A 13,800-nucleotide genomic window follows, 5' to 3' on the forward strand; every position below is an offset into this window, starting at 1 on the left:
TATATGACAAATGTGAAAAAAATTGACATGAGTCCAGGTAATTACAGACACCTGTAACCTGTCACAGGCTGTGACAGTCATTAATTTTCACCTTAGCATGATGTAACTCCTTAGCCATTTTTACACAGAGGGTCTGAAAGTGCTGCTGCCAGATCTTGCTGGAACATGATCTGGCACCTCTCAGTGTGGCGCTCTCGTTGTTATAACTAAGAGACAGACATCCGTGAACTAACACCCTCCGCCAAAGTGTGCGGCAATTTAAATTCAATGCTGGCCTTGTGATGGTCAAAAGGCAGTTGTTAATGTTGACTCATTTTGTTTGTATTTGTGTCCCAATATGTATGAATTTGGATGACAGGCATGGGCGCAAGTCCATGAATACTGGGATGGCATCCAGCGCTTTACCTGTGCCCCCATCCACAGGGTTAGTGGTTTTGTCAGGAAGGGCATCCAATGTAAAATTTTGCCAAGTTAGTAAACGGATTGACAAGACCATACCGGATTGGTCGAGGTCTGGGTTAACAACGGCCGCCATTGGTGATGTACCCTCACAGAGTACCGATGGAAATTATAAAATCTGCTGTGGCTGCCCCTGAGAAAGAGGGAACCAGCCAAAAGAAGAAGAAGCTGTATTAATTTGTACATAAAAAGTTTGGTACCCCAGTCTAGTTAATGTATTATTATTTTTATTTTGTGACTTTTTACATACTGTAGGCCTACGGCATGCCAAACTTCTGTTTGAAGGCTACAATTTGAATTAAAAGTCATATACTCTCAATCAGCTATAATATAGTTGTTTAATAATGCCTAAGATATGCCAATATCATGACAGTATGACACCTCCGTGGCATCTAATTGTGTGTGCTACACTGATGTAATGTGTGTGCTACACTGATGTAATGTTCTGAGACCACTCCCGTTACAGTCCACTTGCTGCTCCACTTGATATTACGGGACCTCATGATTTTCAAATTAATCCTTTCTTAACAATTGAATAACTCTTCATCTCCTGCCATACAACTAAATGGCTTCTAATCCCCACTGCCACCCCTCGTTTTAGACCCCCAGCCCAGCCCTACAGTCACATGAAGTTCACTTAACTCATTCTTGAAAAGAAGCGCTTTTCACTTTTCTTTGAATTGAACTTATACTTCCTCTTTTCTTTTCCACAGATTTGATGTTTTCCTGGATTTTTAATGAGTACCCCTCATTTGTGAAGCAGGATACTCGGCGCTTTATCTCCCAGGAGACTGGAAATCTGTACATCGCCAAAGTGGAACCCTCTGATGTGGGCAACTACACCTGTGTGGTCACCAATACAGTCACAAAGACCAGGGTTAAGGGTCCTCCTACTCCATTAGTGCTACGCAGTGATGGTGAGTCCTATTTCCGTCCCTCTCAGAAAAAAAAAGAAGAAAAAAAACCAGTCTCCTTATGTTTTTCTCTGATTTTACACATGGAGAAGAAAACAGAAAAAAGGAAAGAAAAAAAAGATTGCATGGCTGTTAAGTGAGTACACAGGTTCAGTAAATGTGATCTTAAAGTGATACTGACATCAAAATCTGAAAATTCCTATTGATAGGCTATGTTCTGAGTTGGAATGTAACCACGGAGAAATGCGGTGGCCATAACAGCGCACCGGCAGCCACTCGAGAGATCTGTGATTGACTGTAGATGGTGTCCAATGTCAAATTGTGCCGGTGGATACGTAGACACCAGTCAATTTGCATTTAGGGTTACACAGCCCTCTATACTACGTATGAGAACTGTGGATAACTGGATCCATGTCAAACATCACCGCGCTACCGCTCATGTTTAAAACCCTAAAATAAAAACTTTATATCCACGTACCTGTGTGTTATTGTTGTTTGTAACAGATTTTGAGTTATGAGGACAAAATACTCACCAAATTGTAATAGTAATCAACGTTTATCGGTCAGTTATCATGTCGGCAGACATGAGCGGTATTAGCGGTAGCGCGGTGACGTTTGACATGGATCCACCCACCCAGGAAGACAGTAGCCAATAACTTTGAATGCATACAACCACACCTATTTTCGGTTATGATTCAAACTCCCAATGTTAAAAAATGTGTTCAGAAAGGACATGTCAGTCTCTCTTTAAGGAAGTAAAAGTGCTCAGCAAGGCTTGAGAAGCTTGAAAATTAGAACAAAGAAATGACAAAAAACATGTAACACTTTCCAATACACCATAAAAATGAATCCCTCCGTGAATCTGCCAACTGCACCACTATTGTAAACCATGCCCTTATAAGATTCATGCCTACTCAGCATGTGTAGAATAAGACTGTGTCCACCAGAGACCACTTCCAAAAAAAATACGCTGAGGTGAGAGCTTGAATGGCTCTCTGCAGAAAACCAGTGCTGAATACTGGGTGGAGATGCTTGATTGCTGCTGATATGCAATGAGATAAGTTTCAAAACAATATAAATTATCTCCCTGCTTTCTCTAATTCATATTGTCATAATATGTGTTTAAAATGTCAACTAAACACAGGTTTTCTGTTTCAACACTATCTATTGATTTTTCTTTTCTCCTCTATGCTTTGGCAAAATACATCTAACTTTCGTCTCCACTCTGGTTCCACCCATTCGTCATTCTTATTGGTTGGTGGAACTAGAAGTGACATTGATGATCCATGCGCTTAAACAAGTTGGAAATTGTTTAAATTTTGGAAAACAATACAAAAATATGCGAAGCGTTTTTCTACAGGGACACAAGGCCCAGGTGTACTGAGAGCCAATTCACCAGCTCCTTACTTACCTGGACTCAATAACAGTAGAAATGTATACCTATGACACTTGGTATTCTCGTTTTACAAATGTTTTGGACCAAATAAAATAAGACGGATTAAGCCCTTCCATACATAGTGTGCGGTGCTACGTTGATTTTTTTTGTGACTTTTTTGACTTTTACCCCCCCTTTTCCTCCCCAATTGTATCTGGCCAATTACTCCATTCTTCTGAGCCATCCTGGTCGCTGCTCCACCCCCTCTGCCGATCTGGGGAGGGCTGCAGACTACCACATGCTTCCTCCAATACATATGGAATCACCAGCCACTTCTTTTCACCTGACAATGAGGAGTTTCACCAGGGGGACGTAGCACGTGGTGGATCATGCTATTAACCCTCACGCTATTCCCCCTAGTTCCCCCTCCCCCCTGAATAGGCAACCCGACTGCCCAGAGGAAATGCTAGTGCAGCAACCAGGACACATACCCACATCCGGCTTCCCACCTGCAGACTCGGCCAATTGTGTCTTTAGGGACCCCCGACCAAGCCGGAGGTAACACAGGGATTTTAACCAGCGATCCCCGTGTCGGTAGGCAACGGAATAGACCGCTACACTACTCGGATGCTGCTACATTGATTTGAATTTGATATTCAGTATGGGGCTGAAAACAATGCTCATGGCCATGATAAAAAGCCAAACTTGTTTTGTTGGTAACTGAAAGTAGGACAAGTGGTTTTAAGGAATACAAATGAAATGAAAAGGTTAATTAGCCCTTTTTTTGTTTTGCTTCAGAATGTCCTTTAGCATGTTACTCTGATGCTGTAGGCTGGCCTCATTAAGGTGCACTAGAGAAAAGGTCACTGTCGAGAGGTAATCTAATTGTAGACTTGTGTCCCAGAAGAATGTTCTTCACCATATTTATTGTAATGTGTTAAAACTAACAAACGCTCTGCATTCCTTTATTTTGCTGGTATTCAGGCTCTGAGTATATTTGTCAGTAAATGTCATGCCACTCAACAAGGTGAATGTGCAGCTTAGACTTAAACAGTTTGGTAGATTATGGATACATAAACAATTCATTCCAATATCAAACCGCCACCTGCCACAAAAGCCCTATTCTTATTCTCTTTATTACTTTATTATTGTTGTCTTTTTTTATCAAGCGGTAGTCTTACTATTCAAGATTACAAATAATAGTCTATCAATGAAAACACTCTCAGTCTCAACCTATATCTTATCAAGGCTCAGCAACAGGCAGTAATGACATTTACCACAATGTGTTAGTCTGAGGATAACAAGTTTCAATGATAAACCTCACAAAGCAACCGTTTTCCTGGTTAAAGCTGTGGTAGGCAACTTTCTTTCAATGTTTTTTTAATACTTTTTTTTATCCTTATTACTGCTACTATATTTAATTCAAATGGTCTGAAAGAAGTTCCAGCCTCTGTGTTCAACCCTGCATCTGTAATTTGGATCTCAAAATCTCACCTGAGCTCGCCTAATTGGTTGAGGCTTTGCTGCTCCTGGTACCTCTCAACCAATCAGGGGAACTCTTTGTGATGGGGGCGGTCCTACTGCCTGTCATTGTCAATCATTCGTTCTGTTTTGTTTTTGTTTTTGTTTTGTTTTTTTGTTTTTGTTTTTTTTTTGTTTTTTTTTTTTGGTCATTATTAGGGATTTTGTAGAGGTGAATAAACTGAATAGACTTCACCCCAATAAATACTTCACTTTTAAGTACAAAAATGTTTCACAACAGCAGTGTTGGGGTAACTAGGAGATTCACTGAAAAATACTTATATAATATGCATAGGTTAACAACTGCTTTACATTTACTCTGCACAGCATTTAGATGTTGGACAGAAATTGTCACACACTGTGCTAATGCTATGAACAGTGATATTAATAAATACTTCACCTATAAGTAAAGCAGTACTTCACAACATCAGTGATGGTGTAAGTATGAGATTTACTGAAAAAAATTAGTTTTACATGCATGGAATAATAACTGTAATATATTTTACTTTCCATAGCATCATGGTGTTGGACAGAGATGGTCACACATCGTGCAGGTGCTTTGTACAGAGCAATATTTATAAATACTTCACCTATTAGTGCAAAGTGCTGCGCAACATTGATGTTGGGATAACTAAGAGATTTGCTGGGGAAAAAAAATTACGTGTGTAGATTATCAACAAAAATATGAGTTTTGTCGGTTATAACAGCCAAGCTCAGGCGTGTATGTGAACCTGGTTTGGAGGGAGGGAAGGAAGAAGCAGAGTGAGGGGGGAAGTGGGTTTTTTGTGGGGTGTTATGTTAAAATTGCTCACTTCGTGGGCGTCTGGGTGGCATGGCGGTCTATTCCGTTGCCTACCAACACAGGGATCGCCGGTTTGAATCCTTGTGTTACCTCCAGTTTGGCTGGGCATCCCTACAGACAAAATTGGTCGTGTTTGCGGGTGGGAAGCTGAATGTGGGTATGTGTCCTGGTCGCTGTACTAGTGCCTCCTCTGGTTGGTTGGGGCAACTCTTCGGGGGGGGGGGAGCATGATCCTCCCACGCGCTACATCTCCCTAGCGAAATTCCTCACTGTCAGGTGAAAAGAAGTGTATCGGGAGGAGGCATGTGATAGTCTGCAGCCATCCCTCGATTGGTAGAGGGGGGTGGAGCAGCGACTGGAATAGCTCGGAAGAGTGGGGTAATTGGCCAGATACAATTGGGTAGAGAAAGGGGGGGGGATCCCCCCCCAAAAATGTGCTCACTTCACCAAAGTTGCCTACTCCAGCTTTAATTTTGCACATGGGTAGTTCTGTTTTTTTACTTTGTCATGTTGGCCTGCAACATTTTGGACCACAAGCTATATTGGCTTCAGAAGAAAAATAATGACAGAGGATCAGACAGTTTTGTAGCAATTTGCCAGTATTCATTAACAATTTGGCTTACTGCTTAGCATCAAAATTGAAAAACAGAAAGGTAAATGTACTTGATTAAACTTGCCTTTAATGCAGAATACATTTTACAGTTGGCTATATTTGTTGTACATTTCAGAAAATCTCATTAGACTATTATTTTACTTCACTTTTTTTGAGTGGGTGACAATGATATGCAGGTAATAGGTGAATAAGTGGTATGAATTCAAAATCTGTTTTTCAAATACATTCCAGAGCGCCACACAATATCCCTGTTTCTTTTCTTTCCCTTTTCATTAAACCTCTTGTTTTGCCAAGGCGTTGTGACCAGTAGTGTGGAAACATCATTAAGCAACCCTACCATATAGTCACATGGGACACATTAAGCAAGTGTCCCTTGCAAAAGGTTATGGTATGAGAAAATTACTAGTCCTCTCACACCTGCCTTTAGTTATTGTTAGCATGGATGACAGGTCTCGAGTTACGTTCCAGCATCAGACAGTTGTAATAAGGATCTGAATTAGTTTTCACACTCCGTCAGGGAACAATCTTCATAACACATCACCAAATCTAACAGATGAAATTGGCCTTCTTCATCCATTTGAAGAGCCATTTGAAAAACACAGCCATGAATTTCAGTAACTATGGAAAAAGCTATTATTTCCTCATCGAAGAAAGTTGTTTAAAACACCATAATTGTTGCCCTAGAAAACTAGGGCTTGTAAGAATGGAAACACCGAAACACAGCTGTACGTTTCCCCATGACTTGATTTAAAGGGAAAAATCAATCTTAAAACAAAATTCACTATTGATTTTACTGTGATGTTTGACATTGTATTCTTGATTTATGAACATGAACTAGCCCCTCCCATTACGTGAATGTAATCCAATATCCCCATTTTCCCAGACACCTAGAGATTTTTAGTGTGCACAGCACAAGCAGTTCACTAGAAGATAAATTTCAAAAAGATGTAAATGCTCACACCCTCCAAATGACCCTCCGCATCGCTCTTCGGCCCCTTACACTTGTGTACAACCAGGAAATGTCAAAGTGAGACACATGAAATTTTTATTGTAGTTGATAATCTATCCATGCAAAAAAAAAAAAAAGTCAGTGAATCTCTTAGTTGCACTGATATTGTTCATGTGAAGCAACCATTTCGAGTTGGTCTTGTTGATTTTTAGGGTTAGGGTTACAACCATAAGTGCCCAGCGGGGCAGGGTGGATGCATGCACATCTGCATTTGTAGAACAGCCAATAAGAATGCCCTCTCTCTGAAATGACCCTTGATTGGCTAAAATCTTACATTTTAAGCTAGACTTTTAAAAACCTGAATACAGAGCCAAGAGGAGGTGCAGAAGTCTAGTTTTCTCTCAGACCACTTGAATTACAATATGCTGAAAGGTTATTATGGAATTTTTGCCCAGTGACGTAAAAAAAAAAAACTACCTACACTAGCTTTAATTATCCTATTTGGTCTTTTGGTCCCACTATATGCCTGAGGGCGTATTCACATTGTTTAACATTTTGCCATTAGCACCAACACATAGCCACAGCTTAATGATCATCAAATTCAGGCCGGTCAATAATGCCAGAAATGTTTCTGCTTCCTACCTGTGTGCTATCAAGATGGCATCGCAGTTCAATGCACTTGAGAGAAAAAAACATGTATGCAAAAATGTTTTTTCCACATAAAGCTAATATAAGAGGTAAATATTGCATTATTGTGAAAATGTGATGACTCTTCACATATCAGTTGTGAAGTTTCACATTCAAACTTATTTTTCCATCTAATATTCATAAAATAACAATTTCACACAGCAATGATACAATGTGCTGTCCAAAATGACTTAAATACATGGTAGTGTAGGTAGTGCTTTCATTGCAAGCCATGTCTAATATTAACCAGCAAGCTAAAGTGTCTAATGTTTATGCATTTATAATAAGGATTAAAATGTCGAGGGCATTTTGTGTTGAAAGAGGCACATCTGGTTTTCATAAGGATTAGCTCCAGAAGCTGCTACTCTCAGCCAACAGTATGTACCCTAACAAGACATCCAGATGACTCTTACAAACTCCATATCTGATTGGTTTTTTTGTTTTGTTTTTTATCCCAATAGCAACCGTAATAAGTACTATATAAAGAAAAATGTCCTTATGTATGCTATGACTACAGAAAACTGTCAGAGGCCTACATTGTATGAAACCCAAACTCATTGTTGTGATTCTTTAGCTTACAAAAAATGCAATGTGTTCTCCTTTCATGCCAAGGAGGGCTTTGATTTAATGAACAATTATAATTGGTAAATGGCCCTTGGTGCCTTACCTTATAAGTTTATCTGATGCACTATTCAAAAACTAAAATTAGATGAGTATTTAATTTATCGGTTGAGAATACAAGTGGCATAAAAATTCTGGGTAACACTTAAGTATGGGGAACATATTCTAAGTAAAAAAACTTAATTACTAGTGAATTAGTAATGATCAAGACGTCACTTGAGTATGGGGAACATATTCTAAGTTACAAAAACTTAATTTAGAGTAATTTAACACTATTAACACTTGTAGTTTTGTGTTTTGTTATGTAAGAACAGACCATATTCATTAAGTGTTAGTAAGGGAGAATAACTCTTCTTGTGGTACTACCACCTTATAAAGTCCATACTAAGCGAAGCATATTGAGATGGTACTGCTAATAAGCAATAATTCTGAGGTTATAGAGGGACAACTCATAGTTAATGGCTTACTGGTTGTATAATAAGGCCATGCAGAACAAGGCATTAATGAGTACGTAATAATGACCGATTAAGAGCCAATATGTTGCTAATTTGCATGCTAATAAGCACCTAATTAATGGTGACTGTGTTCCCCATACTAAAGTGTTACCAAATTCTGTCCAATCTATTTAATTCTCACCTACCATCCTACAAATAGTGTGAGGAAGCTGATCTGAGGATATGGCATGGAAAAGCGCCACTTGGATTTAACAGACTGATTATTTACAATCCTGTATTTGTTTTTTGTTTTTCTTTTTTGTTTTTAGAAAATGTGATAAAATATGATCTCAAAGAGTATTGGTCTACTCACAATGTCAGTTTTCTCTATAGATAGATGCACATGATAAGATGCACATGAATTAAGGCAATGAGCAGCTGCTTGCAGCTACCACTTTTATATCATACAAGTTCACAAGGATAGCCTTTACTGCAACTAAACATCAGTGTTGTAATGCTGACTTTGCCTGACTCCTCTGACTGGCATTTCTCTTTGAAACAGTGTTGAAAAGCTTGGCCTTGGTTGTTAGAAAAAGTTTAACTTCATAAACATAAAAAAAGCTCTCTCTACCAAAAGGACACTAAAGGAAGTATAGTTGCAGATTAGGGGGCAAATGCTCCTAGGTTGCATATCCAATTGAGACTCATGTTTTGACATCATCGCCACATTATTTTCAATGGAAGCAACACATTATTTCATGTTCCTAACAGCGTTGAAAGCAAAGTTTGAGCTCGAACCATTGAGACTATCAAATTGTCAACTTTTTTATCCCTTTTTCTCCCCAATTGTATCCGGCCAATTACCCCACTCTTCCGAGCTGTCCCTGTCACTGCTCCACACTCTCTGCTGATCCGGGGAGGGCTGCAGACTACCACATGCCTCCTCCAATACATGTGGAGTCACCAGCCGCTTCTTTTCACCTGACAGTGAGGAGTTTCACCTGGGGGATATAGCTCGTGGGAGGATCGTGTTATTCCCCCCAGTCCCCCCCCCCGAACAGGTGCCCTGACCGACCAGAGGAGGCGCTAGTGCAGCAACCAGGACACATACCCACATCCAGCTTCCCACCCGCAGACACAGCCGATTGTGTCTGAAGGGACGCCCGACCAAGCCGGAGGTAAACGGGGATTCGATCAGGCGATCCCTTTGTTGCTAGGCAACAGAATAGACCACCACACTGCCCGGACGTCCCAGATTGTCAACTTTTTGTGCTGGTCTTGAGCATAGTTTTCAGCCGTGGCATAGCAAAACAGTGAGCCGCAACTATCATCTGCTGTGCTGCTTGCTAGGATAGAGGTACCTGTCAGCCAGAGCCCATTACAGCTCCCTTGTTTCACTATGGCTTTTGTCACTTGTATCTCTCCTTCAGGTGTGATGGGTGAATATGAGCCAAAGATTGAAGTTCAGTTTCCAGAAGTAATCCATGTTGCCAAAGGATCCACAGTAAAACTCGAGTGTTTTGCTCTGGGAAAGTAAGTTAAATTCTCAAGTCATCCTTAGCATGCCTACTAGTACATGAAAAGAAAAGCCTTAGGTAACAAGCATAATGGTAATTTTTGTATGTCTTCCGACTAACCTTAAAAGAACTGCACATCTGAGGAACTCGCTACAGGGTGTGTGTGTGTGTGTGTGTGTGTGCGTGCGTTTGTTAAAGTTGTAATTAAATATCTTTTGTTCAAATGCCTCTGTAGTATTTTTGTAATGCATTCTGCGGGAGGCCCAAGTACACCAAGTATGGCAGAGGGCTAATGATGCATGTTTCTCTTAACCAGCCCTGTACCATCTATAAACTGGAGGAGAGTGGATGGAGTCCCTTTTGCAAGGAAAGTAGACATGAGGAAGGCCAGCGGTGTCCTGGAAATCCCCTACTTCCAGCAGGAGGATGCTGGCACGTACGAGTGTGTGGCAGAGAACTCCAGGGGAATGAATACAGTAAAAGGAAAACTCTCCTTCTATGGTAGGTGATTCTGTCATGCATGAATATTTGACTAGAGTGGGTTGCGTGTGTCAGATCCGCTCAGACTGAAATGTGGCAAAGGTGGCCATAGCTGTAAAACACAGTCAGTGGTGATCAATAGAGACTCCAACGCCACACACAACGAGGGAGGCTTGATTTAACAGCGCATAAAAATGATTAAAAGCCATCAGCCATGATGCCTCTGATATTTTGATCCAGATTAAAGGAGTGATGGGGATAAGGCTGAGCCCTTGGACGTGACCTTGTTGGTGAGCGTTGTATTGGTCCCACCAGATGGCAACATGATTGACATCCAACTTGACTGGAGATCAAAGCTGTTAAATGTACTATACTTAGACCAGTGGCACATATGTCAGGGACATAATCTGCACTGCAGCATCTGGATGAACAAGAATGAGGGTTAGTGGATCCACTTATTGTCACTGATAGTTCAGCACTCGGAACGACACCCACAGAATTCAAATAGTAAAGGTTGTTATAATTTTCCTGAAATGTGCAAGGCACAGAAATAAAGACTTTAGCTCCACAGTATGATAGCCACTATTTGGAGAAAAAAAAACACTTTTTTGTTACGAAATTACTGGTGAAATATGTTGGAAAAAGTATATATATTTAAAAAAAATGTATCTAACTTCAGTCCCTGGTTGACAGAAATGAAATTTCACATGAACGGGTGTTAGGAAAATGCTTTTGGAGTTGTTTTTCTGTCTTTCATGCATGCATTTTTATGGACCTCTCTCCTTTATTAAATCATGAAAAATTCCAAACTTAATCTGAAATCTTTATACTCGAACAGCATTTTCCATAAATCCAAGAGTGGCAAACAAGCTTTATATTCGGCTTATAGCCAGTGGCATTTTTGTTGTTTACTATGGTAAGCTGTGCTGTATTTCACTGAACAACTGAGGTGGATGCTTTATATTTTAGCAGTTAAAAGATTATCATGGGCTCCCAAGTGGACATTTGTGACTAATGCTTATGTGGTGGTTATGTGAGAGCATTGTTCATATAAGACATCTTATTATGTGAGTACCTGTAGGCTACCCAGACAGGTGTTTCTCTCAGCTGCATTCCTAATGACCCATTTTTTAAATACTTGATCAGGCTCTCTACATATTCAAGTATACTTGTTTGATTTTTTATTTCCCTCCCAATATTAGTCGCTGTTCCTTGTTCGTGAAGAATGTACATTTGGAGACTTTGTCAAAGGAAACAATAATTTCCAACAGCAACAACCACCCCACCCAAAACACACACACACACACACACACACGCACACGTACATGCACACACACACAATGAAAAAGTGGAGTGATGGGACAATTCCAATTCCACCACACACACACACGCGCAAGGAAAAAGTGAAATGATGGGACAATTCCAGTTCTATCACACACACAACTTCTGGCCCCATAGAACTTTCAGAACATATTGTGTGAATGTCTTGTTCTTTTCATCTTGGGCTGTAGCTTCAACAAACGAAAACATCAGACAGGAATATGACACAGCAGACTAAAGCCTTCAAATATGTCTAGACAAAGACATCAATAATGTGCTTACAGCTAATCAACCACTTTTCACTGTGGACGCGACTAGTAGAGACACAATTGGACATATTTCTACTTGTCTATTGGTTCTGGTTAGATATTTATAACATCTTTTTTTCCACCCACTGAAGCTGTTCTCTTCTTGCTTCAAGTTGTATTTTCTCCTGTTTAAGCCATACTGTGTCAACAATCAGAAATAACTTGTTTGGGTGAGTTGAGATCGAGTTTCTCCCTTCACCGTGAAGTGCTTTGGGTATCGAGCTAAAGCGTTATATGAAAGTAATACATTATTAATAGTAGTAACAGTAGTAGTAGTTGTAGTAATAGTAGTAGTGGTAGTAGTAGTAGTAATATTAGGGTCATAAACCATTTGCCATAATTTGCAATAGCCCTGGAAGCTCTATTTAATTCATCGTAACAGTGCCTGGGAGCGTACTGTGATCCATTGAGGCTGATCTGTTTTTCCTAGCCAAAGGTCTGTTGTCTTTTTAGTATGCTTGCTTTCTCTTTCTCTCTCTCTCTCTCCCTCCCTCTCTCTCTCTCTCTTTTTCTCTGTCTCTCGTCCTCATTCTCTCTGACTCTCTCTCTTCCTCATTCTCTCTCTCTGTCTCCCTCTCTCATTGTCTCTGTGTCACTCTCTCTGTCTCTCTCTTTTTCTCATTCCCTCACTCTTTTTCTCATTCTGTCTCACTCTCTTTCTCATTCTCTTTTTTCTCATTCTCTCACTCTTTTTCTCCTCTCGCTCTCTTTCTCGTCTGCTGCTTTCTGCAGTGGATGATAAAAATCTGTAATCTTATTCTGAACTCCCTTTGAATTAAGACCTGGAGACATTCAGCAGCAGTGTAAATCAATGGGGCAACTGATAAGGATATCACTTTCCCTTCCATGCAACATGCAGACACAAGACTATAGCATTTGGGCTTTCTGTAGTCAATAAGGAAACAAAAGCGCTACGTTTTGTGAGCATACTGCTTGTCACTGTTGAGATATCTGTTTGTTTAAACTATCTCAATAACTTCCGTTACAATAATTTTGCATATTATCTAACGTAGGAGCAAAAAAGAAAAAAGAAAAGCATCATACTTGGAGTGTCTAAAAGGCCAAGTCCTGTGGTTGTCTACCCAAATATTTACTGCCACATCTCCAATTTGGAAGAGGGATTGTAACAGAAATACATTTGCACCACAAAATTGGAAGAGAATAAAAACAGAACTGGAAACTTTCGGGGACCAGCTTAGCAGTACCTAGCCAGGTCTTTCTAACTTCACTATTAGTTCTTATTCAAATTGTACGTATATTTTCCCCAGCCCATTCTGAAAAATTCTGATAGGCTTGTGAAATTTCTGCCTGTGAAAGTAAAGCTGGAAAAATAAGCAAACACTGTAATACAGATTGATTTTTTATCATGTTATCTGAAAATAACAAACGCGCAAACACATGTACAGCCATGTGTCCCTATTATATTCACGTTTCAGTTTCCCTGGACTTATCAGTGCACTGTCTCACAATGATATTGCTGATAAGGGACATTTCTAAATCTCCTCCAATTCAGCCATTTGATGGTTGGCCTGATTGTGTACATGTTTGGCCCGGTGCCGGCAGAGATGGGCTGCCCACTTTCATTTGGGATGCACCGACTAAGAGTCGATGCATTCACAACTGGTGAGGAATAGATTGAAGGGCCTTGACAGCAAAAAGTCAAAAAACGGCAACAACAATGCGGTCCTGAAGATGGTGAAGTAGGCAGGGTAGGCTGAAGAGATAGCAAGGATGGATGTGATGGTAAATGACTGGTGTTAATAGGAGCCCTCAGACTTTTTACCGCCACTTCTACTGGAT

General features: G+C 40.2%; 1 protein-coding gene across 1 annotated transcript in view; it reads left to right on the plus strand.

The window, feature by feature from the left end:
- The first annotated feature begins 1,172 nt into the window (after positions 1–1,172).
- Positions 1,173–13,800, plus strand: part of cntn4 (contactin 4) — a 68,211-nt gene continuing 55,583 nt past the window's right edge. The window contains exons 1-3 of the mRNA XM_056273025.1: positions 1,173–1,376; positions 9,806–9,908; positions 10,209–10,393. Of these exons, the coding sequence (XP_056129000.1) occupies positions 1,178–1,376; positions 9,806–9,908; positions 10,209–10,393 (487 nt within the window). The 5' untranslated portion in view covers positions 1,173–1,177. The remainder of the gene's footprint in view (positions 1,377–9,805; positions 9,909–10,208; positions 10,394–13,800) is intronic.

This window comes from Lampris incognitus, chromosome 2 (genome assembly GCF_029633865.1).
Source record: "Lampris incognitus isolate fLamInc1 chromosome 2, fLamInc1.hap2, whole genome shotgun sequence".
NCBI classification, from domain to species: Eukaryota; Metazoa; Chordata; class Actinopteri; order Lampriformes; family Lampridae; genus Lampris; species Lampris incognitus.